Source organism: Phyllobates terribilis, unplaced genomic scaffold (genome assembly GCF_046119375.1).
Source record: "Phyllobates terribilis strain yellow unplaced genomic scaffold, ASM4611937v1 Scaffold_13__5_contigs__length_258822181, whole genome shotgun sequence".
In the NCBI taxonomy this organism is placed as follows: Eukaryota; Metazoa; Chordata; class Amphibia; order Anura; family Dendrobatidae; genus Phyllobates; species Phyllobates terribilis.
In genome coordinates this window covers 243856694-243872437 of record NW_027362773.1, presented here as the reverse complement: position 1 = coordinate 243872437, position 15744 = coordinate 243856694, and the positions used below count along the sequence as shown (strand labels likewise).

General features: G+C 42.6%; 1 protein-coding gene across 6 annotated transcripts in view; it reads left to right on the top strand.

Annotated features, from left to right (window-relative positions):
• ADCY7 (adenylate cyclase 7) overlaps positions 1-15744 on the top strand; it is a 228466-nt gene that overhangs the window by 98460 nt on the left and 114262 nt on the right. For all 6 annotated transcript variants that reach the window (XM_073659363.1, XM_073659367.1, XM_073659366.1 and 3 more), the window contains exon 3: positions 7251-7448. In XM_073659363.1, the coding sequence (XP_073515464.1) occupies positions 7251-7448 (198 nt within the window). The remainder of the gene's footprint in view (positions 1-7250; positions 7449-15744) is intronic.

Below are 15744 nucleotides of genomic sequence, written 5' to 3'. Positions count from 1 at the left end.
CGGCCAAAAGTGGATCCCTGGTGGGAACGGCCAGAGGAAGGGAGAGTCAGAAAGGAGCTCAGGACCACGCTCCGGAATTGCCTGGGGGTTGGTCGAGTCCAGGACCTGGTGGACGCAGCACGGCTCGGGTGGTCACTCAAGGCCAGAGTGACCAAGAGAACACCAGTAAGTAAAAACCCTGAACTGCATCTCCTGACTCTGAATCTTCTTTCTGCATCATCACAACCCCCATCATCTACACCTGCTGCCCTGAGGCCATACCCCTCCCGTTGGGGGTTATACCATCACTGCTGCACATATACCACCGGCCTCAGTGGACTGCTCTGCAGCGGCGGCTTCAAAGCCGCACTCAACGGGTGGCGTAGTCGACAATCAAGTTAACATCTGCTGCCTTCGACTGCCACTTAGTTTGACACCCTGGGCACGGACCGGGTCACCGCCACAAGGACTACTACCCCCATCGAGATCCGGCTCCGGGTATCCCCTACAGCACTGGCCCAGGGGGCGCGTCATTTCCATCTGCAGTTATCCTCTGTTTTCCTAAGGGAAGGAGAAATAGATTATGGAGCACATCAGCCTCCTAGTTAGCCCCCACATGCAAACCACTTATCTTTGTGTCACCCAGCTTTTTATAGTCCTGACCATAGGCTCATATTTCCAGGATGACCCCGATTGGCCCCTTTTTAAAAAATGCTGTTTGTGATTGGACAATGGTCTTAGCTGCGTTATTACAAATATCCTGTCTTTGCCTCCTTCCTTCTCTCTATACAATTAATAGGAAATATTCTTCCCAGTTACAACCATCAGCTGGCTCTGTGAAGCTGCCATGTTTGACACCTCTAGCATTCTCCCAGGAGATTCCCCCTGTGTACCTACAGTAAAGCCCCCGTCTCACATAGCGAGATCGCTGCTGTGTCACGGTTTTGGTGATTCAACAGCGACCTCACCAGCGATGTCGCTATGTATGACACTTTGCAACGATCAGGCCCCTGCTGTGAGGTCGCTGATCGCTGCAAAGTGTCCTGGACCATTTTTTGGTCATTGCTCTCCCGTTGGTCAGCACACATCGCTGTGTGTGACCAGCAGGAGCAGCGATCAGGCTGGTAACTATGGTAAACATCGGGTTACTAGGGGCACACGTGCACTTAGTAACCCGCTGTTTATCATGGTTACGAGCCTGCTAAAGTGAGTGGTAACCTCCCGCTCACTGTAGCAGAGTGGTAACCATGATAAACAACTCGTTACTAGGAGCGCGTGTGCCCTTAGTAACCCAATGTTTAGCATAGTTACCAGCCTGCTCCTGCTTCAGCAGGCTCGTAACCAGGAGCAGGACATCGTGGAAAGAATCTTTCCACGATGTCGCTGCTCCCCTGATCGTTGGTGAGCCTGCCTGTTTGACAGCTCACCAGCGACCACATAGCGACGCAGCAACGATCCCTGACAGGTCGTATCGTTGTCGGGATCGTTGCAGCCTCGCTAAGTGTGACGGGGCCTTAAGTCCTGCAATAAGAGCAAGCAGATGTTTTGTCTTTTGTGTAGAGACAATATATGGATGTAGCTTTAGCCAGTAGTTCTACCTTACAATTATATACTTTCTTGACATTGGCTTGTAGACTTAGGGCCCCGTCACACTAAGCGATGCAGCAGCGATCCCGACAACGATACGACCTGTCAGGGATCGTTGCTGCATCGCTAATACATCGCTGGTGAGCTGTCAAACAGGCAGGCTCACCAGCGATGAGGGGAGCAGCGATATCGTGGAAAGAATCGTTCCACGATGTCCTGCTCCCGTTACCAGCCTGCTGCAAGCAGGAGCAGGCTGGTAACTATGGTAAACATCGGGTTACTAAGTGCGCGTGTGCCTCTAGTAACCCGCTGTTTACCATGGATACCACTCTGCTACGGTGCGCGGGAGCCTCCGCGCACCGTAGCAGAGTGGTATCCATGGTAAACAGCGGGTTACTAAGTGCGCGCGTGCCCCTAGTAACCCGATGTTTACCATAGTTACCAGCCAGATCGTTGGTCCCGCTGGTCACACACAGCGATGTGTGCTGGCCAGCGGGAGGCCAACGACCAAAAAATGGTCCAGGACACTTTGCAACGATCAGCGACCTCACAGCAGGGGCCTGATCGTTGCAAAGTGTCACACACAGCGACATCGCTGGTGAGGTCGCTGGTGAGTCACCAAAACCGTGACTCAGCAGCGATATCGCTAGCGATATCGCTATGTGAGACGGGGGCTTAAGTCTGCACTGACTAGTGCAAGTGATAAGCAATTACATCTGTCTGTCAGCAACCTAGCACTGTGCGCCATCTTACTAGGGTACGAAAATACCTTGTCCCAACCCTGCCTGCTATTATTGACTGCAGGCGCCTGATGTGTCACTGGTATTGTTGCAGATTTCATCTTTTAGCAGAATTATTCAGAACTCTGACATTGTGGGAGAATTAACTCTATTACTAGGGAGCTACAGCAACCATTATGTGCGTCTTCACAATATGGAGTATACAGAAAAGAACAGAGATGTCACACAGTATGGTATTAACAAAAGAACAATTAACCCAACTTCTTTTGCTATCTGATCAAGATAGTCTCAAGAGCATAAGCCTTCCTTTGTAGCCTTTAATATTGGCTTCCCCTTCTGAGAGCAAAATTATGTCTTCTATGATGTGGGTTCACATACATTGACTGTGCCTGTCTTGTATGAGAGAAGCACAGGTGGTTTACCTTGATTTTCTCTTGTTGAATGGTTTAGTTCTGTATTTTGGTTCGGTTGTACCACCTCACTTCTAGCGTTTTGGGCTTGTACTGACTTCAGCCATTTGTTCAGAAGTAATATGTCCACTGTCTGTTTCCTATTTTGTTTATATTTCATGTGATATCGCCACATTATCTTTTAGATCCTCAGTAAAAGTAAAGTTATTGCTAATAGTAACTCTATTTTGGGGCTTATAATTTTGTATTCTTTACAATTGTCACACTATCTGACATCGATTCCTTCCACTGCTCGCTTTTGGAGTTTGGTGTGTTTTTCTTGTGGAGTATAGACAGGTGCTCTGTGACTGAGAACACTGGTGTTTTCCACTTGGCTTCTCACCATACCACAGATCATATGGGGTTTTCTCTGCTGTTCTGGAGAAGAGTCCGTTTTGTAAATAAGTTAGTGTCATTGCGACTTCACCTCAATATTTTTTCAGTAGTAGTCCAGAATCGGACAGCATTCATCTGATCATTTCAGTTAAGATTCTGTTCTTACTTTTCAGCTGCTCCTTTTTGCTCTTGTGTGTATGGGACTGACTTTTGATGCTTTATCCCATGTTCTTAGATGGTCTTCTACTTGGTGTCCTGTGAATTCACCTCCATTATCACTTTCAAATATGAGGGATATCCGTGGAAACGTTTTACTTGTCTTTATTACATTTAATACTCTTAGTTAATCTAAAACGTCTTTTGTTTTTCATTCTGTACGTGTCGTGACTGTGTATTTTGAATAGCCTTCTATAAAGATCAGTATATACTAGTTTCCTCCGGGTGTAGGCAGTATAATTAAGCCTCACACATGACTGTGTATTAGATCAAGCAGTTGTGAAGCTCTGGTCTGACTCTCCTTTAGGAAGTAGTGCCTTGAATATAATGTAGCATTCACATTTTGCAGTATTTGAGCAAGTGGATACGTAAGATGATTTGTCAGGATACATTTTTTTCAGTTCTTTAATGCTTTTAAATGTTTGTGACCCAGGCGTCCATGCCATGTTTGGATACAGTCATAGTGTCCATGTATGCTGAATAATACCTGTTCCTTAGGTGTATGGAGATAATATAAATGCTTATGGTCTTTGGCATTAGAGATCACCCTCTTTCCATTAAGGATAGCACACATGTCACTTACAATTCTGTGAGAGTCCATTAGCTGTCATGCGCTTTATAGATAAGTCCTTCTAGAATGGGAACATACAACACTTCGTTTACTGGTGTGGCTAAATTTATGTTCATTTTTACTGGGGCATATGAGGTCTCCATGTCCAGTACGTTCTACATTTTATTCTGTGTCACTTCACTAGATTGTGTTAGGGACCATAACCAATTTCAGTTTTCAACAGACTTATTCGGCACAAAGGTGTGAGAGAATGATTGTTTTATTTGGGGCATACAGCAATCGCTATCTGCATCTTCATAATACAGATGGTATGAAAGAACCAACATGGACAACCACTGAGATGTCGCACAATATAGTATTAACAAACCCTAGCGTAATTTGCTGTCTGGGCAAGATAGTTCCTGCAGCATAAGTCTGCAGCTGTTGTACAGTGCATTGTGAAAGTATTGGGCCCCCTTGAACTTTTCTACCTTTTGTCACATTTCTGGCTTCAAACATAAAGATATAAAATTATAATTTTTGGGGGAAGAATCAACAACAAGTGGGACACAATCATGAAGTGGAACGAAATTTATTGGATATTTTAAACTTTTTTAACAAATTAAAAACTGAAAAGTGGGGCGTGCAATATTATTCGGCCCCTTTACTTTCAGTGCAGCAAACTCACTCCAGAAGTTCAGTGAGGATCTCTGAATGATCCAATGTTGTCCAAAATGACTGGTAATGATAAATAGAATCCACCTGTGTGTAATCAAGTCTCCGTATAAATGCACCTGCTCTGTGATAGTCTCAGGGTTCTGTTTCAAGTGCAGAGAGCATCATGAAGACCAAGGAACACACCAGGCAGGTCCGAGATACTGTTGTGGCGAATTTTAAAGCCAGATTTGAATACAAAAAGATTTCTCAAGATTTAAACATCTCAAGGAGCACTGTGCAAGCGATCATATTGAAATGGAAGGAGTATCAGACCACTGCAAATCTACCAAGAATTGGCCGTCCCTCTAAACTTTCATCTCGAACAAGGAGAAGACTGATCAGAGATGCAGCCAAAACGCCCATGATCACTCTGGATGAACTGCAGAGATCTACAGCTCTTGGGGGAGAGTCTGTCCATAGGACAACAATCAGTCGTACACTGCACAAATCTGGCCTTTATGGAAGAGTGGCAAGAAGAAAGCCATTTCTCAAAGATATCCATAAAAAGTCTCGTTTGAAGTGGTGCTCTAGTCAGATGAAACCAAAATTTAACTTTTTGGCCACAATGCAAAACGATATGTTTGGCGTAAAAGCAACACAGCTCATCACCCTCAAAACACCATCCCCACTGTCAAACATGGGGGTGACAGCATCATGGTTTGGGCCTGCTTTTCTTCAGCAGGGACAGGGAAGATGGTTAAAATTGATGGCAAGATGGACGGAGCCAAATACAGGACCATTCTGGAAGAAAACCTGTTGGAGTCTGCAAAAGACCTGAGACTGGGACTGATATTTATCTTCCAACAAGACAATGATCCCAAACATAAAACAAATTCTATAATGGAATGGTTCAAAAATAAACATATCCAGGTGTTAGAATGGCCAAGTCAAAGTCCAGACCCGAATCCAATCGAGAATCTGTGGAAAGAGCTGAAAACTGCTGTTCACAAATGCCCTCCATCCAACCTCACTGAGATCAAGCTGTTTTGCAAGGAACAATGGGCAAGAATTTCAGCCTCTCAATGTGCAAAACTGATAGAGACATACCCCAAGCGACTTGCAGCTGTAATCGCAGCAAAAGGTGGCGCTACAAAGTATTAACTCAAGGGGGCCGAATAATATTGCACGCCCCACTTTTCAGTTTATAATTTGTTAAAAAAGTTTAAAATATCCAATAAATTTCGTTCCACTTCACGATTGTGTCCTACTTGTTGTTGATTCTTCCCCAAAAATTAGAATTTTATATCTTTGTTTGAAGCCAGAAATGTGGCAAAAGGTAGAAAAGTTCAAGGGGGCCAAATACTTTCACAATGCACTGTATATGCCAACATATACAGTCTTATGTAAGGACTGAATATACTATTAGGCCCCATAATAGGAGCAATTTAAGAATACAAAAAGTCTGCTGTATTCCTAAAGGGAGCACTCCTTATTGATGTACAGTTTATTTTAAAATTGGACTTTTATGGAACTATTCACACACCCATTATTTGTATAGATTTGCCTGTTTGTTCAGTTAAACTTAGTGCATATCCTATTCTTATTTGTTCTGGTGGATCATACTCTGGCACTCAAGTCTGAGGCTATGTTAAATTTGGATGGCCCATACAAGTCACATGGATTAAAAACGTACATGGCTATGTGAATGTGCCCTAATAGATGCGATGGCGTGCCATTAGGTAGACATTTAGGAGGATGGATGCATTGTGTCTTAAACTCTGCCCACCGTGATGCCGAATGATGCAAGATCAGCTTCTAGGTCACTGCTTTGTCGATCTAGAAGCAGATCACAGGTTACAGATTTTTGGCAGTCTATATTGTGGTAGCTAAAAAACTGATAAACAACTTGTAGTAAGTGCAGTGAAATGCAGGGAGATTTATGCTATTTGCACTAGTTTTCTACTCAAAAAGAAAGTTGTAAATTTAGACGTCCATGTATCATTGTCTGAGTATGGACTGTGAAGCGCAGAGTCGCCGCATATCTCCTGACCCGAACTCAACAGCCTTGTAGGTTTAGGAGACAGGAGACCCGAAGCCAGTCCGTGCATTGCGGTCTATAATTAAAGCGCGATACATGGATGTCTGATATTCTGTCTAAGGCCACATTCAGACGTCCATTTTTCCTATACGTGTTCAGTGATTTTCACGAATATAACACATACCCATTAGTATTCTGTTTTTATTCATGTGTTTTTTTTGCGGACCATGTGTCCGTGATTTATTTTTTTATTTTTTTTTACAGAGACATGCTGATTTAGATCGGCGTCAAGGATCAAAATTACCCATGCATATGGATCCGTCAAAATCATGGAGAGCACATGGGTGGCATCAATGTGCAGTCCTTGTGCTGTCCATGAATAACACTGCAATGGATAGAAGTTTTATAATTTTATATATTTTATTTTTTTATAAAAATCACTAAAAACTGAATGACACTATTGAAAATCTGATCAAAAATACTGTTAAAAATCCAAACATTTTTTTGCATATATGAACAATCCCTGAGATCTGAATAAGGCCCTTATTGTGAGAACACGTTAAAGTGTAGAATTTCTGTAATAACACAATTTTATGGATTTACTGTTTTTTGAACAGTTGCCTAAGGTTTTTAAAATGTACCCTTGCCAAAGCTGATATTTGTTGGTTTATTCTGACACCATCTTTTTTTTTTCCCAGAATCCCACTGAACATCTTGCCTTCATAATTGCAGTATTCATGGCCTTGGTGATATTTTGCACCCTCTACGTTTTGGTTTACACAGAATCATTTGAACGGAAGTGGCTGCAAGTCTTTTCCCTGGTGATCTACACTTGTCTTCTGTCTCTCGGATATGTATTCATTTTTGATCCGCATAATGTCCAAACATGGGACCAGGTAATGCAAACGTATTCACTGTGGATTCTTCATATATCACTATGAAAATAGAAGTTAATTTTCTAGGCAATCATTAAGATTTCCAGATCATTAAAGGGATACAATGGTTTTGGACTTCTATTTTTGAGCAAAGGACCGTTGGAAAAATAAGTTCATCATATAATGTCTTGCTGATGAGATCTAATCCCTCTGCCTCGCCACCACAATAATGAACGTCCTGAGTGAGAGGCTGCTCATTAAAGGAGTTTTCCGGTCTTCATAATTTCACATACCACTAAATTGTTTAGAAATGGTTTATACAGTGAAGGAAATAATAATTTGATCCCTTGCTGTTTTTGTAAGTTTGCCCGCTGACAAAGACATGAACAGTCTATAATTTTAAGGGTAGGTTAATTTTAACATTGAGAGATAGAATGTCCAAAAAAATATCAAGAAAATCACATTGTATAAATTAGGTCAACTTATTTGCATTTTGCAGGGAGAAATAAGTATTTGATCCCCTACAAACCATTATGAGTTCTGGCTCCTACAGACCAGTTAGACGCTCTAATCAACTCGTTACCTGCATTAAAGACAGCTGTCTTACATAGTCACCTGTAGAAAAGACTCCTGTCCACAGTCTCAGTTAATCAGTCAGACTCTAACCTCTACAACATGGGCAAGACCAAAGAGCTTTCTAAGGATGTCAGGGACAAGATCATAGACCAGCACAAAGCTGGAATAGGCTACAAAACCATAAGTAAGACGCTGGGTGAGAAGGAGACAACTGTTGGTGCAATAGTAAGAAAATGGAAGAAATACAAAATGACTGTGAATCGACATCGATCTGGGGCATCATGCAAAATCTCACCTCGTGGGGTATCCTTGATCATGAGGAAGGTAAGCGATCAGCCTAAAACTACACGAGGGGGAACTTGTTAATGATCTCAAGGCAGCTGGGACCACAGTCACCAACAAAACCATTGGTAACACATTATGCTTTAAAGGTTTAAAATCCTGCAGTGCCTGCAAGGTCCCCTGCTCAAGAAGACACACGTGCAGGCCCGTCTGAAGTTTACCAGTGAACACCTGGATGATTCTGTGAGTTATTGGGAGAAGGTGCTGTGGTCAGATGAGACAAAAATTGAGCTCTTTGGCATTAACTCAACTCACCGTGTTAGGAGGAAAGGAAATGCTGCTCATGACCCAAAGAACACCATCCCCACTGTCAAGCATGGAGGTGGAAACATTATGTTTTGGGGGTGTTTCCCTGCTAAGGGCACAGGACTACTTCACCGCATCAATAGGAGAATGGATGGAGCCATGTACCGTAAAATCCTGAGTGACAATGTGGCACCCTGCTGTTCACAGGTACCACAGGACCCAAAAGGGTGCATGGATGGACTTCTCCACAAGAGGCCCTCATTACATGCAGACACCTCCACCCTTCCACCTCATACCACCAGAGGGAGCACTGATAGGGATATATATATATGGAGGGTGGAGCCAGGCAGTTCAGTTAGTAGTTCAGAGAGTGTGCTGCCACTGAGAGCAGTGAAGACGCAGCACGTCTGCTGCTGAATTGAGGGCCCCGAGTGTGGCCGGAGGCAAAGAGGAGAGAGGAGTTGAGGGGGAAGAGGAGCATTATAGGCTCACCCCAAGACACAAACCGGACACCGAGTCCGCGCCTACAGGGTCCTCTATACCCAGTAGGGACTATCGGCATACCAGGAGGCTTCCAGACCTCTGGTCATCCTAAAGCTACCAGCAATAACCGGACTAGGAACCACGAAGGCCCCAGTGTCCAGGGATAGTGGTTGCCAAAGAAAGGTCCTACTACCAAGCGGTCAGATGAGAGAGCAACACGGCACAGAAGCTAGGCCAAGTTTCAGGCTGGCTAGAAGCTTAGAGAGAGGGAGACACGGATCAGGAGGCCTTATACCCGCTCACTGGGGAGAAGTCCTGAAGTGCACCCTTCCCAGCAAGTACCCTGGACCATACCTGCCGTTACACCAGTAAAGGTAGTGAAGCGAACCCCCTGTGTGCGTGTCCGTCATTCCCCTTGACCTGGCCATCTCTCACCTGCATCCCTTCCATCAACTCTACCCCGGGGGTCCGCTCCGCCTGTGGGGAGCAGAAACATCCCAGCTGCCATTTCATCACCCCCGGAGGTCTGCAGCAGCGCCGGTAACCGTTACCGGAAACCACAGGTGGCGTCACAAAACAAACCATACACTAAAAATCCCTTTTTCAAGAGAGACCCCAGAGTAAGGGCCCGGGAGCCGACTGCCGTGCCATCCTGAACAAAGTAAAAGGCCTGGGTACCGAATCCCCTATATCCCCCTGGGTGACACAACAACCTCCTTCCCTCCCCCAGGACATTAAAAATGGGTCATGGCTGGGTCTTCCAGCAAAACAATAACCCAAAACATACAGCCAAGGCAACAAAGGAGTGGCTTAAAAAGAAGCACAGTAAGGTCATGGAGTGGCCTAGCCAGTCTCCAGACCTTAATCCCATAGAAAACTTATGGAGGGAGTTGAAGCTCCAAGTTGCCAAGCGACAGCCACAAAATCTTAATGATTTAGAGATGATCTGCAAAGAGCATTGGACCAAAATTCCTCCTGACATGTGCACAACCCTCATCATAAACTACAAAAACCGTCTGACAGCTGTGCTTGCCAACAAGGGTTTTGCTACCAAGTATTAAGTGTTGTTTGCCAGAGGAATCAAATAATTATTTCTCACTGCAAAATGCAAATGAATGTATCTAATTTATACAATGTGATTTTCTTGATTTTTTTTTTTTTGGGATATTCTATCTCTCATTGTTAAAATTAACCTACCCTTAAAAGTATAGACTGTTCATGTCTTTGTCAGTGGGAAAACTTACAAAACCAGCAAGGGATCAAATAATTATTTCCTTCGCTGTAGGTGTGGATTCCTCCACAGCGCACCCCACTGCGAGAACCGTCCGCTTATGTTTCCTCTCCCCCACATGGTAGCAAAACCATAACCAGGAGGAGTAGAATAGTGTCTGGTCACACGTGTCCTGATGATGATTTCTTAGTCTTGGCACTAAGGATACCAAGGCTCGGCTCTGTGCTCCACTCTTTGCCAGTGCCCTAGATGTATAATGTGGCAGCAGGGTGCATGCACAACATGTCACTTGATTTGGCTCCTGCTCTCCGCAGTCTTCCAGCCAAGAGAGAACCAAGGCACAACATGGTCACAAGTCCCCAGTTTTGACAATCTTTGGGGGTCCCATTGGTGAAATCCAAACCAATCTTGTAATAACCTATGGTGATGGAAATGACACCTAAACTCAAATACTTTTCAAATACCTTATTACTGACAAGGGGTTGTCACTAGCGCTGTATGCATGTACTATACTTACTAGCATGCTAAGTTAAATAGTATGCTAATATAATAAGAGTTTTTTTTGTTTTCTATTAACCATTAAATTAGCTTTTTAATCTGTTTCTTGGAAATAACACGTTTATATATTGTAATAATGATGTAGTTTTAAAGGAAATTATAAAATTGTGAGAGGAGAAAATGAGACCCCGGAGCACTGTAATGTCTCGGTAATGCTCTGCTAGAAAACAAAGAGGAGTTGTCAGCAAGGAGGGAGATGAAGTGCTCAGGTGTCCGGTCTGCGCTCAAGGATGGTGCAGCTGCATCCACATACACAAAGGGACCTAGTGTGCAAGAGGCAAAATGGCAGGTAACCTTTACTTGCAAAGCTTTCTGCAAAGAAAACCATAAAATCCACCTGTGAAAGAATGTATACTGTGGAAACCATGTTATTGTGACTCCTTCACTACACCTGAAGGAAGGATTTGCATGTAGCAGATTTGCTGTGGATTTGCATCAGACTTCAATATTTACAAATCCCACATTATGCGGATGTTTTCTGCGAGAAATAAAGATCATGATGTGTTTTGATCTTATCCAGATTATTCTCTGCAGGAATACAGCAGATTGGGATAATGGGGCATGTGTATCACCCGAATGCAGGTCCGACTACACACGGGTTTGTTTGTAGTCTGTAACCGAAGGGACGCAAAGGTCTAAATATTTTCTATAAGTACAATTGACACGCAGGCTTTCCACTGCCACCAGAATGTGCACCCACTAAACATGGTCTCCACGCAATGGGGCTGCACCATTTGTTTTCTCAAAAATTCAGTCATTCTGCTTCATTGGGAATCACAGGTTGCTGCTGCATAATCTGCACAATAAACTGATACCGATTTTGCATTATATCTGGCCATGTTCCCATGCGCAAAAACACTGCATTTTTTCTGAAGGTGTCTGTACCAAAATATGCAATAGCAGTATTGCTTTTATTGTGGTTTTTTCTTACGCTTTCCCATTTTTTTTCATGCATTATGGCGAATGTTTGATGCAGCATGCTTTACAGACTGTAGGAAAAGAGTGCACGAAAAACGCAGGGTGCAACGGTGTCTTTACACCCACCGTCTGCATGAGTTATCATGAAATCATGTCCAGTTTGCTTGAACTGTTAAATGCAGCAGATTTTCTGCACAAAAAAATCACAGAATTTACTCTACATGGAAACATGAATTAAAAGGATTTTCCCACGAACAAAAATTCATTTTAATCCATACATCTTTGAATAATAATAGGTTACACAATTGAATGTATTTAAATAAAATGTTCCTGTGCTGAGATAATCTTATAAATGTGCCCCTGTGTAATGGTCTGATCATACCACAGCTCCTGGGTAGGGGAGGAAGCAAAAGAGTATACAGACATTACAGCATGGGATCACAGCTGATTATTTCTTTGATGTAAAACATTGTTTAAAAACAGGCAGGGAAATATTTTACCTCACAAAAATAATCAGTTGTGATCCCATGCTGTAATGTCTTTAAAGTCTTTAGCTTCCTCCCTTGCCCAGGAGCTGTGGTATGATCAGACCATGTTCCTGTACGGTCACAGCCATTACACAGCGCACAGCAGGGGCACATTTATAAGATTATCTCCGCACAGGAACATTTTATGTAAACACATCCAATCATGGAAGTTATTATTATTCTAAGAAAAAAAATCAACTTTCATTCGTGGGAAAACCCCTTTAAGAGTATATTCACACAGGAATCTGCACAGAAAATCCAGTGTCACAGTACCAGCATTGTGGATGAGACTTTATAATATCTCATACTTGTGTTGCAGAGAAAATGTGCTGCAGAATCTCACCTGTGCTGCCAATTATAAATGCATAGTATGTAAATTTGCTGAGTGTGAAACCTGCAGCATTTCCACAAAGATCTGCAGCAGTTTTTGCAGCTTTCTTTAGGCCCTAGTGCCTAGTTTAAAGAAGTTTTCACAGGCTGATTAAAGCTCTTATATACATTAGATAGATATTGGCTGAATGCTTGTTTGGCTGGTAACTAAGGGTCCGCTTACCTTAGTCCATGTGCGGCAAATAACAATCCCCCATCAGAAACGTCTTTGCACAGGCAGACTGCGTTTCTCGTGTTCACGGAACAATCTGTAATACACTGTGTTCCAAATTATTATGCAAATAATATTTTCTCAGATTTTCCCAAATTACCTATATGAATTGCAGTCATTGTAATTTTCCAGTCAAATAACTATTAGAATACAATTGAAAGGTTTTTGTACAAACTGCCTATGATAACAGTATATTTAAAAAAAAAATAAAAAACTCAAACTGCACTCAAAATGCATGTTCCAAATTATTATGCACAGCAGAGTTTTCAACCTTTTCAATTTAATAAAGAACAAAAAAATGGTCATTTTTGAAATTATAAGCATTAGCCGGTTATTAGAAACTGAAATCAAACAGTTTTCAACTCAAAACTAAATTCTAGGTGATGTTACGTTTGCACATAGGACCGCTTGTTCAAAAGGAGCTTCTGAACTCTCTCGTCCATTGAATTTGTCAGGTTTTGGATGGTTTCTGCTTCAATTGTTTTGCATGAGGACAGAATACCCTCCCAGAGCTGTTGCTTAGATGTGAACTGCCTCCCGCCATCATACACACTCCTGTTGATGATGCTCCAGAGGTTCTCAATGGGGTTGAGGTCAGGGGAGCATGGGTGCCACACCATAAGTTTGTCCCCTTTTATGCCCATAGCAGCCAGAGATGCAGATGTGTTATGTGCAGCATGAGACGGGGCATTATCATGCATGAAAATGATCTTGCTGCTTAATGCACGGTTCTTCTTCTTGAACCATGGAAGGAAGTGCTGTTTGAGAAACTCAACATATATTATGGAGTTCATCTTTACCCCTTCAGGGATCCTGAAAGGGCCGAAAATCTCTCTCCCCATAATTCCAGCCCAAAACATTACTCCACCTCCTCCTTGTTAGCGCCGTAGCCGTGTTTGCATGGGGTGTCCATCAACCAGCCATCCTCCACTCCATGCATCTGGACCATCGAGATCATTTCATGCATGATAATGCCCCGTCTCATGCTGCACATAACACATCTGCATCTCTGTCTGCTGTGGGCATAAAAGGGGACAAACTTATGGTGTGGCACCCATGCTCCCCTGACCTCAACCCCATTGAGAACCTCTGGAGCATCATCAAAAGGAGTGTCTATGATGGCGGGAGGCAGTTCACATCTAAGCAACAGCTCTGGGAGGGTATTCTGTCCTCATGCAAAACAATTGAAGCAGAAACCATCCAAAACCTGACAAATTCAATGAATGAGAGAGTTCAGAAGCTCCTTTTGAACAAGGGGTCCTATGTGCAAATGTAACATCACCTAGAATAAAGTTTTGAGTTGAAAACTGTTTGATTTCAGTTTCTAATAACCTGCTAATGCTTATAATTTCAAAAATGACCATTTTTTTGTTCTTTATTAAAATGAAAAGGTTGAAAACTCTGCTGTGCATAATAATTTGGAACATGCATTTTGAGTGCAGTTTGAGTTTTTTATTTTTTTAAAAATATACTGTTATCATAGGCAGTTTGTGCAAAAACCTTTCAATTGTACTCTAATAGTTATTTGACTGGAAAATTACAAGGACTGCAATTCATATAGGTAATTTGGGAAAATCTGAGAAAATATTATTTGCATAATAATTTGGAACACAGTGTAAATCGTTCAGTGTGCATAGGCTGCAATAGTTCTCAGCAGCACATTAGTGTTTATACAGGATGATGTGCTGCTGAGAAGGATGATTTTTAAGCAAGCTAAAAAAAATTATTTTACTGAACACACAAGCCTGTTACTCGTTCACCGGGTGATCGCCAGCCTGTTTACACTGCAAGAACTTGTGTCTTTCATGATCTTGCAGTGTAAATGTCTTTTCCAGAAAGGAACATGTCTGGCTCTTCAGAGGGTGCATGTTTATTTAAGAGGACAGATTGAAACATGCCTGATCCTATATGTTCTTGGGTAATATATTACTGATACACATATTCATTGAAGGCTTTGTCAGAGTAAGCGGAAAATGCAGACAAAGAATCATGGCAAGGAACTACTGTTTATTACCAATTGTTCCAAGTAGCTGGTTATTACATTTATTACACGTGGAAGAATGTCTGCACTGGGGTTAGGCGGTATTCACACATCTGTGTGACAAATCCTAGTGCTTTCTGTTTGTTCTTTTGTTTTTTTTTCTCATGGACCCAAAGAGTTTCATTGATCCATATACACAGGGCTGCCACCTGGAATTTCAGGGCCCCATACTGGCAAAATTTTCGGGCCTCCTTGACATTCCGCCCCAGGCTCCACCGCAGTTCCGCTCCACCCCTCGAACCTTCCACAGTCCCACCGCCCACTCTTGGAAAAACTCCACTTCTGCACCATGTTCTCACCAATCACACATTAACAGTTCCCATTGAACACCAGATCACATACATAGCCAGCAGCTTTTGTTTTGGTCGAAATTTTTTTTTAAGCCGCCACCACTGCAAGGAAACTCTTCTGGCCGGTCCCTACTCTACTCAATCCTATTTAACATTTCTTAATATACCCAATACTCTTTTTAGGTATATTTTTACTTATTTTTCTTTAAGGGAATGTGTCACATACATTTTTTAAGATGACCAGTAATATCACATGCAAGGGACAAATACCATCACACCATGATCAAACCACATATTGCCACCACATAGTGACCGAATAATACCACATACAAGGGCAAATACCGCCACACCATAACCAAACCTCATATTACCATCACATACTGACCTAGTAATACCACATAAAAGGAATAAATACCGCCACACCATGGCCGCACCACATATTACCACCGCATAGTTACGGAATACTACAATACTGATCATTAATAAAAAAACAAACAAAAAAAA